The sequence below is a fragment of the Populus euphratica genome, unplaced genomic scaffold (assembly GCF_000495115.2).
Source record: "Populus euphratica unplaced genomic scaffold, PopEup_1.0 scaffold1.1, whole genome shotgun sequence".
In the NCBI taxonomy this organism is placed as follows: Eukaryota; Viridiplantae; Streptophyta; class Magnoliopsida; order Malpighiales; family Salicaceae; genus Populus; species Populus euphratica.
Window position 1 is genome coordinate 2,376,626 of NW_011499845.1, and position 15,227 is coordinate 2,391,852.

The 15,227-nt window shown below is 34.4% G+C and overlaps 1 protein-coding gene and 1 pseudogene across 1 annotated transcript; one reads left to right on the top strand and one right to left on the bottom strand.

Moving 5' to 3' along the window:
* Positions 1–1,090: 1,090 nt before the first annotated feature.
* On the top strand, positions 1,091–3,343 carry LOC105127990 (putative metallophosphoesterase At3g03305; annotated as a pseudogene).
* Positions 3,344–3,943: 600 nt separating this feature from the next.
* On the bottom strand, positions 3,944–12,314 carry LOC105113806 (probable E3 ubiquitin-protein ligase ARI8). Its single transcript, XM_011010164.1, has 16 exons — positions 11,822–12,314; positions 11,488–11,612; positions 11,249–11,354; positions 11,072–11,162; positions 9,548–9,720; positions 8,747–8,851; positions 8,534–8,622; positions 7,662–7,769; positions 7,192–7,282; positions 6,997–7,086; positions 6,012–6,059; positions 5,561–5,632; positions 5,158–5,257; positions 4,960–5,086; positions 4,484–4,753; positions 3,944–4,415 (listed from the first exon to the last, which is right to left on the bottom strand). Exons 1-16 carry the CDS (start codon positions 11,996–11,998, stop codon positions 4,322–4,324), a joined length of 1,866 nt encoding a protein of 621 aa, XP_011008466.1. The 5' UTR covers positions 11,999–12,314; the 3' UTR covers positions 3,944–4,321.
* Positions 12,315–15,227: the final 2,913 nt, after the last annotated feature.

Consider the following 15,227-nt stretch of genomic DNA (forward strand, 5'->3'; position numbering starts at 1 on the left):
GATTATTTTGTTTTATTTTCAAATATGAGGATCCAATTTATAATTTACTCAAGTATAATGTTGAAAAGAAATTGATAAATTAGGCAATTATTACCCAAGATATAATTAAATGTTAAAATATCATAAAATAAATTTTTTTTGATGAAATAACACAGTTTAAAATATCACGATTCAGAAACATAATATTTAATATATATTTTATTTTAGAACCATCACATTAATAAAATGTGGTAGTTATGAATCGTGATATTCTTAATGAAATCGTTTTAAAAAACAACCAGATATCTAACAAAATAATTAGACTATAACCAAAATAATTAGATTATTTTAGTTAACGAAGTTTTTAGGTCATTTTTATGTTTTAAGCTTAAACAAATTAATGAAATTATAGTTTTTATTAATACAAAGTTTTTATTTATTTTATGATTTTAGAGAGTTGAAATATTTTTAATTTTATTAAAATTTGAACTGAGTTTCTTCTACATAGGAACTATATTCAAAATTTTATCCAACTTAAAAAAAAACTGTAAAAAACTATAATAACCACAATCAACAAATTTTAACTAAATTTAGCATATTCTCATATTCCAGATCACAAGTAGCCAAAGAATGCAAAAAAAAAAATATCATATATACATGCAAAATGAATATGAAAATTTTAAAATATATAAATATAACTCATCTATCTATTTATACCTATGTCATTTACTGGATGATTCAAATTCATCAATAGCACGGCCGGATCTAGCTTTTACCCTAGCCTGAGTGGTCTTATTCTATATCATGACACTATCAAGAATTAACTTTTCTCCAAAGATTTTAAGTTCAGTGTACCAAATATTTAACTACCTAGATGCTATGATATAAACTTTATTTTCTTCATTAGTATTACGGAAATAAAATATGACCTCTCGACCCTCTCACAAGAAATAAATAAAATATTAATATTAAATTAAAATATAAATATATAAAACTCAATGGTTATCATATTATTAATTATAAAAAAAGTTTATTACTTAGTTGATGTTGGATTTGTCGGGCTCTATACTAATACCATATCATATATTTCTTGTTACTAGTACCATATCATATGTCCGTGGCACCAAAAACCTTTGAGAGAGCTAAAAACTGTTCATCTCTAGCGCCACCACTTAAGGAGTTCTGGGAGTGGGAGATAGGTGATTGGAGGAAAAGTAGAGGCATGCGAATTATGGCTGTTGACAGAGGGCATGTTTCATGCCTGACATTGACTTCAAATCAGGAACCGAAAAAACCATTGTGTTGCCCACATTTCCACTAGACTCCCGCTTCATGTCAACATCTTTATTCCATCAGATGTATGAATGTCAACATATGGTCCCTTTTTCTTTCAAAACAATCAGATGTATAGTGTTTTCCATTTCTCCAATTATGTCAGTTGTGGCTAGGATCTATGACACAAGACCAGGAAGTCCCCATTTGATCATGGTGACAACCATGACCAAGTTTGTGAAGGATGTATCAAGGGGAGACATTTATGCAGCTGCATGGAATTATAAAGCCTTTGAGGATCCATCTCCTGATAGATTTTGGCTGCAAATCGAAGTAACTGATGCAATGGGAAGATCAACTTTGTCTGAACTAAGGCCATTTTCTGTAAATGGTCCAAGTGCTAGGATCTCATGGACATGGAAGGAATTTTGTGTCATGGGTTGTCAATGGGCTGCCTTGTACTACCCAATATTCTGGTCTGCTATATATTTAATGCTCTCCATTCTTCTCATTCCAAAAATTTGCCTCATTTTCTCTAAGGAGCAGTGCTCTTACAAGACCTCCATTTGTGAAAAAGGCTTAATAAATTGTATAGCTTGGGTTCTGCAGGATTCCTGTGGTGTGGTTTGGTATTTTAGGATACTTGATCTACCTTATTTCATGTCCCAGGCATATTGGGCAAGTTTTCACTGATGGTGAGAACAGGGGGTACATGACCTACATGGGATGAGTTGTGAAAAATTTCAATAACAGTGAAAAACACGAGTATATTGGATCTCCAGTATTATGCTGGTTGTGCTTTCCCATTTCTTCTTTGTGGTTATACCTTCTATGTTGGTTGCTGGAGCATTGGCTGCTGAAAGAGGTATCTACAAAGAGCATTTTCTATCACTTTCAGGCAAGAAAGTAGATGATGATTCTAGTCAGAAGAATAAGAGACCAGTAAAGTATGATAATCAAAGATGTAGAATATCTAAATTTCTTTTCGTGGAGAGGTTGTTTCGGAAAATTCTCTTGGTGGTTTGCTTCGCGATTTGTTGGAAACATTTTATGGTGAGTATCAACTCTGTTCTATTATATGTGCACATCGTGCCTACAAAAAATGCATGCATTGCGTCTCATCACGTAGTAGTAGCCACTGCCATTATTTTACTAGAAAGTTGAAAGTGATGGATTACTAAACCAGTAAACCACTAATTGCTTAGTCAGCGATGATTGTTACATAATGTAAGTAGAGTATTGGCTTATGGAGTTAGGAAAATTTTTATTAATGACCAAGCCATTTTTTCATTGCTTTTTAAGGATTATACCTCTTATTCCGGTAACCAATTTGGAAATGATACTTATTCAAAATCCCATCGAATATGATCGGATATGATATGCTTGAGTGCATGGTAAAATGACTGTACTTTGAATCATGCAAGCAACCCGCCTTGAATTTGGAAACGTATAAAAACGCTGGATGGCAGTTTATTAGATTTGATCATCTCATCTCTTTTCTAACTTTGGTTGCTTGTCTCACAGAATTGCAGAGTTCTCATAAAAGCATATGAAATGAACCCATTGCTTCACTTTCCAGTGTATAGCCTTGCAATTCCATTGCTGTTGGCTTATGCCGTATACAAAACCAGAAGTATTCAATGAACTCTCTGCCCAAAGTAAGCCTTGCTCAGCACCATCGAATCAGAAGGCAATTTTTTATTAGTTACCACAGGACACACGGGAGAGGCGGGATGACATAGATTGACACTACACTTGACTTCAAGCTATTTGAAGATGCAAATTGTTGAGCAAAAACAAGTGTGTGGAGGACTGACATGTTTATGGTAGCCGGCCCTGGATGGTATGCGATCAAGAGACTTCCTAGTTGACTTATGTTTGGCTTTCTAGGATAGGAAGTTACAGTTTTTAGTGCATGACTAATACGATTGCAAGCAAGTTACGAGGAATGGAGTAACAACGTTTTCATGCCTAAATTTTCAATCGAAGTACTGTTGCAATTTATTTATTTTTGATTCAGATGATTATTTTGTCCTCAACATTACTTAGTTTCTAAAAGAAAGAAAGAAAGGGAATGCACATTATTTTTGCATAATAACAAGCGTAAAGATAACAGGTGGATCATGAGGTTGTCATGGACCATGCTTTTCGTAGCGTTTTAAGAGAAGAGTAATTGCACTTCAGTTTCGACAGACCAAATCCTGTGTCGTTCTATCTTTATTGGGGCATCTATAAAGGGAAACATGCTTTTGCGCACTTGTCAAGGGCATTTGATTGCTTATCTACTCATGTCCATTTGTTGCAAAAAGCATCTCCTTCCATGGAACTTTGCCCAAGACTGCAACATGCCGGGAAATACCTCTCCTTCGATAGGGTAACTTGCCTTTAAATATCTGAATTTGCAGAGTTGTGACAAAACTAATGATCTCTCCGGCTGGTTTGCTGTGTCTTCATTTTGCTGCTCATATTACTCAGCTGCAAAGGCTTACTATTCGTTGTACAGACAAAACATCCACCGGGGATGAATTATCTGTGAGCATAACCTGATCGACTAGACGAAGCATGCTTCTAGTTCGTGACGAATATTGATGAAAACATCCTAGATAGCATACCGACAGACTAAATGGAGTCGCGCCACGAATGGAAGAAACTACGCGACATCAGATTATTGAAAAAGAAAGGAGGCATAGGGAGAAACCAAGAGTTAAAAATATATTATAAGCATATAAATATTACACAATAAGGCTGTTTGTCTGCCAGATCCAAGTCAAGATTAATGGTGCGACATATGTTTATTTCATTCTACCTGGGGCAATGCAAGCCTATTGTCCCCCAAGTTGATTTTTACTTGTACAAAGCACTTGAAAGCACTAAGAACAGCTACTGGTAACATCAATAAATGATCATAAGATTACAGATGAATGCACTTTGCATGGATCCTGATTCATCATACCCTTATAACTTAACATGGAAACGATCACATAAACTATATACAGCTGATTCCAGAAACAAGACAGACAACGAGATGTGTTTTCTTTCCCTTGCCACCCTTTCCTCATATTTCTGTTCTCTATTTTTGCAGTTCAGGTTTTGCAACCGAGAGATCAAAAGAGCCCATTTTGCACTTTCCCCAGCAATGCTTGTAAGGGTCTTCCTTGCTACAACTGAACAGGGAAAGAGGCCAAGCTGATGACTCATCCGGGTGGCCAATCTAGTAGGAAATGAGATTTACCGACGTTGTTGGCACATTGCACAAATGGTAGCCGGCTTGATATTTGCAAAGGTGCAATATTCACAGGACCAGTGGCCTGGCTCATCAATGTTTCTACTAGGGCCACTTGACCTAGATGTTGAGCCCTTGCCTCTACCAGCTCTTGCCCTACTGCTACCACCTCCCAAGCTCTTCGAGCTTGCCATTCTGCTGCATGCACCATGGGAATCCACATCTGATAGACCATTCTCTAGAGCCCGGACTAAATTCTCAAAGTAGTTCCTAGTTACACTTCACAGAAAAACAATAACAAAGAAAATCCATCAACTAAAAATTCAATAAGCAAGGACAGGAGAAAGACAAATAAGTAATTTTCAGTCCCCTCTCCGCCAAGAATACTTTGACTGATTCCTACAGGTTCTGATTTGGGCTAAGTTACTCATAAAAAAAACTATTTTTCTAGCAACGTTTCAATCTAAATATAAAAATAAAAATACCTGGTCAACCCAGCAAGTTTAGTGCGGAACTCATTAAAATCTTTCGACGGGCCCTCTGCATTTAGGTAAATCTGAAGCTCCTTCTCTGCACATTGATGCAGTCGTTCCAATCCAGACTCGGCCTCACCTGTGTAAATGGCATTAATCAAAACACAGAAGGGTTGAACTGTCTGCATTGAATAGAAAAAAATGACCTACCTTGTAAATACTCGAAGAAAAGTCTCTTGGCATGTTCATGCTCAGGCAAATAGTATCCATAGGCATAGGTCCATTTTAGAACTCTCCTACATTCAACTATCTGCAGACAGGCAACAAATAATATCACACAAAAACAAACAAAAAAGAATCATTCTACAGAACTTAAACTTTACTACTATTTTTCCACTAAATGACATGGCATTTTGTGACTGGTACACCAAACATTCCATTCCAAAATTATAATTGTGTCATTAAAAGTGAAAAGATTTGCATCCCATTTTTTGAAAAACTATCCTATATTATAAACGTAGTGTTGTCAAGTATATTTTAGTACAAACTTTAAATATGCTTAGCATTGCTCAACAAGAAATAGACATATTTGTACTCATACAGGACCACTTACCTGTAGCCAGGCCTCTATTATGAACTTCAGCTGTGACTCAGGTTGGCATTGTATGTCACTCAGCTTCTCAAGCTACAAAAACACAAAATCAATATGCTTGTATGTACCCATGTATATCACGGGTTCCCTAAGGGAATATGATCAACTTCAAATTGCTCAAGAAGGTGCAATCATCCATGATTAAAATTGATTCTACAATAAATCTGTAACAATTCCACAAGCATGGTATCTAGTGGGGGTGCCCAATAATCCGGAGATATTTCCAAAGAGGAAATGATAATTTTATGGCTTCATGTTTCTGGGTTGCTACCACAACATCTAGGTTGACATTACCCAAAGCAACTTAAGGAAAACAATCCACTGATCAACAAGTTATGCCTTCCAGTAAAAATTACTCTCAAGGAATCAACACTGCTAGGATTGCTGACCAGCAACAGTAAGTAGTGCTTACATGTACATTTTGCATTTGCTGTAGGTCTGCCAGTGCCTTCTGCCGAGACTGCAGGGAGAACAGAAAAATTAGGAATTAAATTTGGAAATGCCAAGGATTCAGATTTGTAATGTGTCTAGTGAGATTAGGAATGCAATATCACACAAAATATTAAGAAATACTAAGAAATCATAGCATTACCAAGTAGAAAACAGTAGCCACTTGATCCATTGATTATATTTAATCAATACAAGTTTGTGCAGCTACTAGATCTCCAATCTCTTCCCTGTTTGAGCTGTCATTCTTGGAATCATTGGAGCAATTATTTTGGTGACTTGGTTTTTTGAAGTTAATCTTTCGATTAATATGGGTTTTAGGATTTTTTTTATTTTTTTTTATTTTGATTTTAGGTTCATGTCCTTAGAAACAGTTTAAATGAAATTTACTGGGATTATTTTCTTATGCGATGAAGCTCATGTGTTTCAGACTTCCTCTGATCAACTGACAGGTCTCCAGGCCATCCCGTGATGTTCATGTGATGAATAAGCAGACAGGAGGTTACAAATATTATCAATCAGAGCAACGCACATTTCAACAAAATTTGGGAGAATTACCAAAAATGGGACACAGAATGAATTGACTTTTCCATCAAGCAAAGGAAGCTAATTAGAGCTCTCAAACAAAAATCTCAAAACAAGAATGCTCCAAACTCTAATCCTCTATATCCATTCCTCAGTTTCATATTTCACCCAAAGTTCATGTTTCCTCAAAATGACTCCAGTTTTAATGACCAAAGTTCATCCTAAAAGTTTAGGGTCATCTCCACCAAAGATATTTCTACGAATATCACAAAGTTTAAACAGTGCTTCCTAGAAAGTTTTCTGTTCAATATGTCAACAAACAAATGATCCAAACAAATGATCTGGAGGTCACCTTATAACAGAGAGATAAGACAATATCATGAGGAATAAGTTTCCATGTAAAAAGGTCAGCTGCTTGTACTTACTGTTTGGTTGGTTGCCCATCTTTCATAATAATGAGTGTATCTCTCCAGGGAGTTTTTAGCCATTTCTCTTCGCTTCTCAGCCTCGTCATACTGCAACAGGAAGAACCAATTGATGCAACATCAGATGACTATACAAGTCTACTTCAGAATTATCAGAAGACATGCAAAATGTCTGATGACAAATAATCAGCATACCACTCCCTCTTGCTTTGCAGTCTCATAACGGTTACATGCATAAAAACCACCAGTCTTCTCTCCATGATCTGACCATGCACCAAGGCAAAGCCTGCAATCACATGTAACAAAATGGGGGTGCTTAGAAATGCCCAGGCAAATAGCTTTCTTTCTTTCTTTTATTTATTTTAAGGAGAAGAAAGCAGAGAGGAAGTTTAAAACAAACACTGATACAGATATAGGCATTTAAATCATATAAGCTGATCTCTTACTGAGTTCATGGTGTTATTATTAAGATTAAAAAGATGCACTAAATCATCAAATCTGTTCCTGGAGAGAAATGATGCCAGATTTAAATAGAAAATGAGGTTGTGATAGTGCAATTCTGTAACAAAGGAATTTTGATGTTGCCAAGGCATACAGAATAAGATTGCCTGGTTGAGGGAAAGGGAGACGGAGAGGGAGAAAGCACAACTTTTGTGCTATCTTACCAACAAAACTCAAATTTGCAAGGTGGTGTGCATGTAATATGCATACAGCCTTGGTTTTTCTCAATCGGTCGCTTGCATTTCGGGCAAGGCTTGGAATTAGCCAATATCCTGAAATTCAATGAACAAATAATTTACCGTTAGGGGATATAAAACTTTTGAAACATATCGGGAGACATCCTGAAGACCTAATTATTATCTTGTATGAAGGTAAGTAAAACTTCACACAAATCACATGCTGATACGCAAGTGCATCATGTGTGCTTGCATTGCACTCAAACTGATAGTTGCTAGGTTAATCTACAACATAGATTTATCTGAAAAATTAAATTGCAATTCCATCTCTTGTCATATTATCTATCAACAAACTTATCTGCAGTTAGGAACTGGTCATTTTTGGGAAACAATACAAATCACAATGAGTTTCCACTTTTGAAGGTTTCTGCTTTTGGTTATCTTTACCTTGACCTAAAGCCATTAACTGGGGACATGAAAACTCTCTGCCTGCAACCTCAAAAAGCAAAACATCACATGCCGCATGGATCACAACACTGATTAATTTTTTGTATAAAGCCCAGTTGACTCCAAATGGATAGTACTGACTTTTGCCACATCAATAAAACTCTATCACAATATCAACTTCCTATCACGAGTGCTAGTTCTTGAAGCAGTCAAATAAGAGAGCTGGGTAAAATATGTGCAGTTATGGCCAAACTCTTCAGAAATGTGATAGCTATCCAGTCCCACATCCCATGCCCTAAGTTACATTCCTATTTATCCAACAAACACCATGTAGTCCTTCACGGATATCCAGCCACCAAACTAATGAATGATTAAAAAAGAACAGCTCTATGTGCAGTACTCATGTTCCATACCAGTTCATATTTTCAGACTCAGCGCTGTTCTTCAGTATCCACTTGGCCACAGTAGCACAATCAACAGGACGGTGAGCTTCCTCAGTACACTGCAAAATTAATTCCCTATGAGATACAATGCCAAGAAAAGGAACAATCAGATGTTCACAAATACAAAACTATTAAGAAAAATAATGTTTCTCAGAGAACTGCAAGAAACTCAAGGAGACTCACATTCCAGCAAAAGCTGTATGTGCAGCGGCAGATGACATCATAGCTCCCACTGCCAACAATAAAATCCACAGCATAATCACAGCCAGGAGCAGGGCACCATTTGGTCTACAAAATAACCCAAATAATATTCATTACACTGCATAAAAAAGGGGTTCACAATAAACAGGCCAAGTTTTCCTGGTTTCATGTGCGGTCATAAAATGCATAAAAAGATGACTGTCATTATCATTTTATTGTGGGAATGATTCAGACAACACTAAACTCAAAGATAAGTAGTTAAAGAATAGCAAATATAGAATCAGAATCAAAATTTGATGCAGAGCCTGACAAATCAAACTGTAAACCCTGACTTCAGCTCCCCACTAAGCTGAATCCTAAAAGTACAAATTTTCCAATCCCTGATCCTAGGTCACAAATTAAAATTATCAGAAAGCTCTAATGTAAGGCATGTTTGGAGCAAAAAAAAACAAAATGGCCTTACTCACTAGTCCCAAAGCAAAGTCACAACCGTAACGGCTACGTAGTGTGGAAAAATAGCATGCACAACCAAATACTGGTAAAGAAATAAAACTTATTTTTTATCGTTTTAATTATTCAAGTAGACAATTTATTATCTTGATGTTTATTGATCATTTCCAAACACAACTAAAAAAAGGCTCATGTTTTGGTTTATGATCACAGAAAATCTTTACTCTTTCGCACCTAGCGTCATCAAAGCTAAATCTTAGGTCAAAGGAACAATATAGTATAAAAGAAAAGGTGTTACTGTACATGCATGCAAATTTCAGAATGCAGAATTACCTTTCTATTGTCCTCAATATAAGATCTTATGAAATAACGACAATATTTATCTCTGTCTTCACTAGAAGTCAATGCAATAATCATATCTTGATCAACTGCAGCATTACAAGATGGATCAGGGCATCGCAACATCAAACATCCAGGACCATCATTAATGGCTGTGCTGATGTAACCTAAAAAGGAAAAATTGAAGATAACATTTAAAAAAAATGTAAGTATAAAGGTTAAATTAAACCAGCAAAATTTAAAATGTTGATATGAGTTCTAGCATGTGCAGTGAGCTAAAACTGTCATTGCTGTATTTCAACAACATAAGCTAGAAAAGCAATCTTCCCTGTCATTAGTTTAACAGTTTCATGAGCATATACACAAAGAAGCAATTTCCATTTTTCCTACACAACAATTACATCTGAACTTTTGGAATCTTTTTCAATTGCTATCACATAACAACTTATACAACAGAACCACTATAATTCTGACATAGTAAATTTCTTCCCGGTGCCCATTAAGATTTCAAAAACTAGATGTTTTGACATAAACACCATGACTATTACTAAATCATAAAGAATCCAACTGGAGAAAATAAACTTTCTTCCCTAGACTCACCCTGAAATACTTCTTCCAACCTTCTCAATTTATCTCATCCTCTTTGATGGTATAATTTATATTAAAAAAAAGGTGAAATGTCAAAAAATATGGATAACAGTCCCATGAAAGATAGAACAACTCTACCCTATATTCAACAACTTGACCGCCACAGTTCCTCCATTTGTGGTCCACATGTAACTCTGAGCTCAATAAATATACAGTAGACTTCAAAAACCACCTGGAAATGAGAACACCTTATCCTCACTTAGAAGAAAATGCTAGAACATGTCACCTCTAATTGCTCACATATAATAACATTTTTTTGCACTATACACCCCAGATAAATGAAAAGAACAGTGAAAAAAGAAAAATATCTCTAACAAGGAGTTTTTTTGCACATATATTCATTAATCAGCTCCTGATAACAGTAAGCCGCCCTTGAATTAATGATGAACTCCAGCTGACATTCAAAATAACACATCTTCACTATGAATTCCAAAACTGATAGGGAAAATATTTACAAATATCTCTAACAAGAAGTCTAGCAGGGCCAAAAAAATAATTATTGCCCTGCACCCCCACATCTGCTGCCAACTCTTTAGATATTAGGAATGCCACCAAATAATTCAAAGCCCAAAACCAAGTATGTTTAATTTTGCATAATAAAGTTTAGCAAAGAGATACTTTTGACTTGCTAAAATGCTCAGAACATAACAAGCATTGTAGTCAACAATGCGAAAGATGCTTAAAAGGTAATATGATTTTGGATGTTTATGGAAATAAATCACATCTTTTATGCAAAACCACCATAGTTTCACAAACGTATCAAATGAGGCAGGAACATGGGAGTAAAAAAATTTCCATTGCAATGTCTAGAATAACCTTACAATGAAACTAGCAAAGATGAGGCTTCTATGTTGTTGGGATATAACACACCTGCCCAGCATGAATTGCAAAATGGATGACCACATACAGCAGCACGTAATCTATCAGAAGGATAAGTTTCAAAACAAATCCCGCAAGTCATCTGGAAGAACAGGAACATTAATCACAACAAATTCGCAAATAAAACATAATCAAAGAAAGCAAACAAACAAGACATGAAATGCTTACTTCTCTACCATCCTGAAATCGAACAACCGGTTCCTCCAATAAACCAACAGCCCTTCGAACTTTTTCCTCATCCGCAAACCATTCATCGTGCACTTTACTCACACTCCTACAAATCCACAGAAAATACAAATATTTTTCACTAAGATGAAAACCCACAAACCAAAAAGCTCATATTACTCATTCAAACAAACAAAAAACACCATAATATCAATCCGAAACTATGTCAATCATTGCCTTACCAGTTATAGTACCGGAGAAGTATAATGGCGGCAACCTTTGTAATGGAAAGCACAGTAGCTATCCTCATAATATCATCATCCTGTCGCTGTCGTATATCTCCTTCACTCAAAATTGTATAGTTTTGCTATCACATTAAACAAAACGAAGAAAAGAGCTTCATCACAAATTCATGCCAAAAATGTAAGGATTTGACAAAAAAGAATCGAACTTTACTGATAACTACGAATCGAACTTTACTGATAACTACATAAATCACAGCTTAAAAAAGTACAGCAACAGATGGCATCAAATTGGGATGATAATTACAGAGTTTCCATTATGAGTAAGAAGTACCTGGTAGCGATGAGAGATGAGGTCATCGGAATCATCCGAGTCGTTATCGATGAACTCGTAATCGGCGACGTCAGCATCGTCGCTGTCGAATCCATCTTCTTCTCCGCCACTGTAGAAATCATCATCCGCCGATTCTGCAGCCGCGTCTTGCATATCGAACTCATCCTCCGACACCATTGATTTTGAGCTTTGCTTGATTTTGAACCCTAACAGACTGATACAATCTATATGTAATTAGAAATAGATAATTAGAGAGAGAGAGAGAGAGGGAGAGGTTGAAGTGTAGAGAATGTAAATTAGAGGAAGACGGAGGGATGAAATGGAGATTTGGCGAAGGGAGAGAAGAGAGGAAAGTGAGGGACAGGCAGGAAGAAAAGCTTTATGGATTCGGTTAGGTCTGCTTTTTTTTTTTTTTTTATCCTCTTTCTTTCTGATGTAGTAGGGAAGGGAGTGGAAACGAAGGAAAGAGAGCGAAATTAATGATTTTTTAAAACAGTATTATTATCTTTGATTGTTTTGGTTTAATTCACTTTAATTTTATTAATAAAACTCAATGAATTACTATTATTATATGGTTCCTATAAAGAAATTAAGAATAATGGAGTATATGGTAAAGATGGAATTTGATTTTTGAGTGAGAGAGAGAGAGAGAGAGAGAGAGGTGATGATGTACATAAAAGGAGGTGGGTTGATAAAAGGAGGGGGAGAGAGAGAGACTATTGCATGAAAGAGACAGCTTTTGCTTTTGTTTTAAATAATAATAATAATAATTTAGTGGAGGATGAACCGTAATAAAATAGGTTAAAACCCACAGGCAGAGTCAGTGGTTGTCCTGTAGCTTAAGTAACTGTTTGATATTATACTCGATTTTTTTTAATTTTTTATATTATGTTAATATTAAAAATAAAAAAATATTATTTACAAGTGAAAGATTATTTTAAAAAATAAAACCTATTATAATTATTAAATTCAGTCCAAGATTGACTCGATAAAAAATTAGTTCTTGAGTTACACAAATTAACTTGATTAATTTAAAACCTAAAAAAATATAAATTTAAATTAATGTAAAGGTAACTATATATAATATAAACAACTAAATTTAAAAAATTATTTTATTTTATATTAAAAAATATTATCTCCTCTTCCTCTTGTGAGCATCTTACATTTAAAAAAAAACACAATTTTGTTCAGCTGGTACTCGCAGGATGGCGTCTGGTGCAATGCCTTGCTTGAGATGGAAGCGTTCCTGAGGGAAGCGCAGGACATGGACAGTTCTTTTTTCACGCAAACGTTTGCGTGGATCCTCACGGGCTAATGATGCATTTGGGTGGCTTGTGTTTGAAATCACACTTGGACACAGGACGATTAAGGAGACATTTTTTGGTGTCTCGACCGTGATACTTCAGATTTGATCAAAACTTCATTCTTTATCCTTTCGGATCCAAGTAGAAAATGTGATTATTGAAACCATGTTTTATAAAAAATTGATTTTTTAATACTTTTAAATATATATTAATATTAAAGATAATTTTTAAAAAATATTATTTTGATATATTTTTAAATAAAAAAATCTCTTAAACCAAACAGTTATCGTACTCCTAAATATTTTCTTAGTCAAATTTACTGCTAAAAAATGAGTGCATTTTTAGAATCCAGTCTTGTTTAATGGGTTAAACAAAATTAATTCAAGCTAGATTGATAGAAAAAATTGTTTTTTTTTTGTAAGGTTTTATAGAAAAAAAATTAAAGTGAAAACATCAATCGTGAGCTGGATCTTATAGCTAGCCATGTTGATTACCTTTTATATTTTTATATTTTTTATTGCTAAATTTCAAATTAAAGTTAAAATTAAAACAACTGTGTAATTTTCTCTTTTTTTTATAAAATTAATTCTGGTCATGAATTAAAGTGATTTTTCCATTTAATAAAATAATAATTTACGAACAATTTTTTACTCAAACCGGCTAGTCAACTGATAATGATAAAATGTAGCCCATAAAGTTGATAAAAAAAAAACGATCAAAACATTTATTTGGTAACAATCAGAAAGTAATAAAAACCCAAAGAAATGGTAAAATGAAAGGCTGTTTTCACGACAATTTGGAAAATATTCTGAAATCTAATTTTACTAGACAAAGTATAGTTAGAGAACTGTACAATCCACGAACTGTTGATTAAAAATCTCATTATCTGAATTTAAACGAAATATCTTCTATTTAATGTTTAATATAGTGCAAACGTATTTCTGAAAAAATTATATTTTTTTGTTAGAAATTAATTTTTTATATGTTTTGGATTATTTTAATATACTAATCTGAAAAATAATTTTTTAAAAATTTAAAAATATTATTTTAATATATTTTAATATAAAAAATATTTTAAAAAACAATCATAATCACAACCTCCAATAACATTTATTTTGCTTAACTAAATAAAGAAAATAACTGGAAACGGAAGACAGGTAAAAAAACGAATCAATTACACTGCTTAATAATCAAGTGTAAAGAGCTAATTACAAAAAGTGTGTGTGTGTATATATTCTTGATTTGGATCTCATCATTTAAATATTCAATTTATAATTAGTATATTTAACTCAAAAATATATTATAATAATATTTTTTTATTTTTAAAAATTACTTTTAATATCAATATATTAAAATAATCTAAAAACATCAAAAAAATATAAATTTAAAGTAAAAAAAATTAAATTTTTATAAAAACACTTTTAAAATACAACACAGATTAAGTTCTTCACCATTATTTGACTCTTGAAAATGACAGCTAACGTTATATAATGTCTAAAATATATTCACGATTTTTTTTTTATAAAAAAAACAACAATAACATGTGAGGTCAAGGGAACATGTAATAAGATCTAAGAATAAGAAAGGCTTTAATCCAGGCTGGGGCTGGTTAAGCCAGCATTGGCTTGAGGCGCAGCATCTTTGTCCCATACAAAACAGGCTTCGTAATGGTCTATCAGAACGAGTCAAGACCAGGGGCCCCATGCATGTTATTGCAATTTGGAGCGGAACTGTAAAAGGCGTAACAAAGCTTTGCGGAACCATTGCCTAGTAATCAAAAGGTACAGCACATCGATAATGGAGCAACCTTCCCAATGAAATCAACACATCAAGTTTCATCGATGCAAGAGGCTGCCACCACAGTTCAAAACAAACCCCCATGGTCACCACCTACGAGCGGCTGGTCCCCAACCCCTGGTGGTATTGAGAAGAAGTGGCTTTGACTTTTTTATCATAGCAATGACCAAAAGATCATAAAAACTGAAAGAGTTAATGGTGCTCAAAAACTCGGATTTCAAATTAATACAAAAGGAGTCCCAAGAATTCTATGCTTCCGAGCCTGCACTATTTTTCAGAGCATCGATCCAAGATATCTACACGGA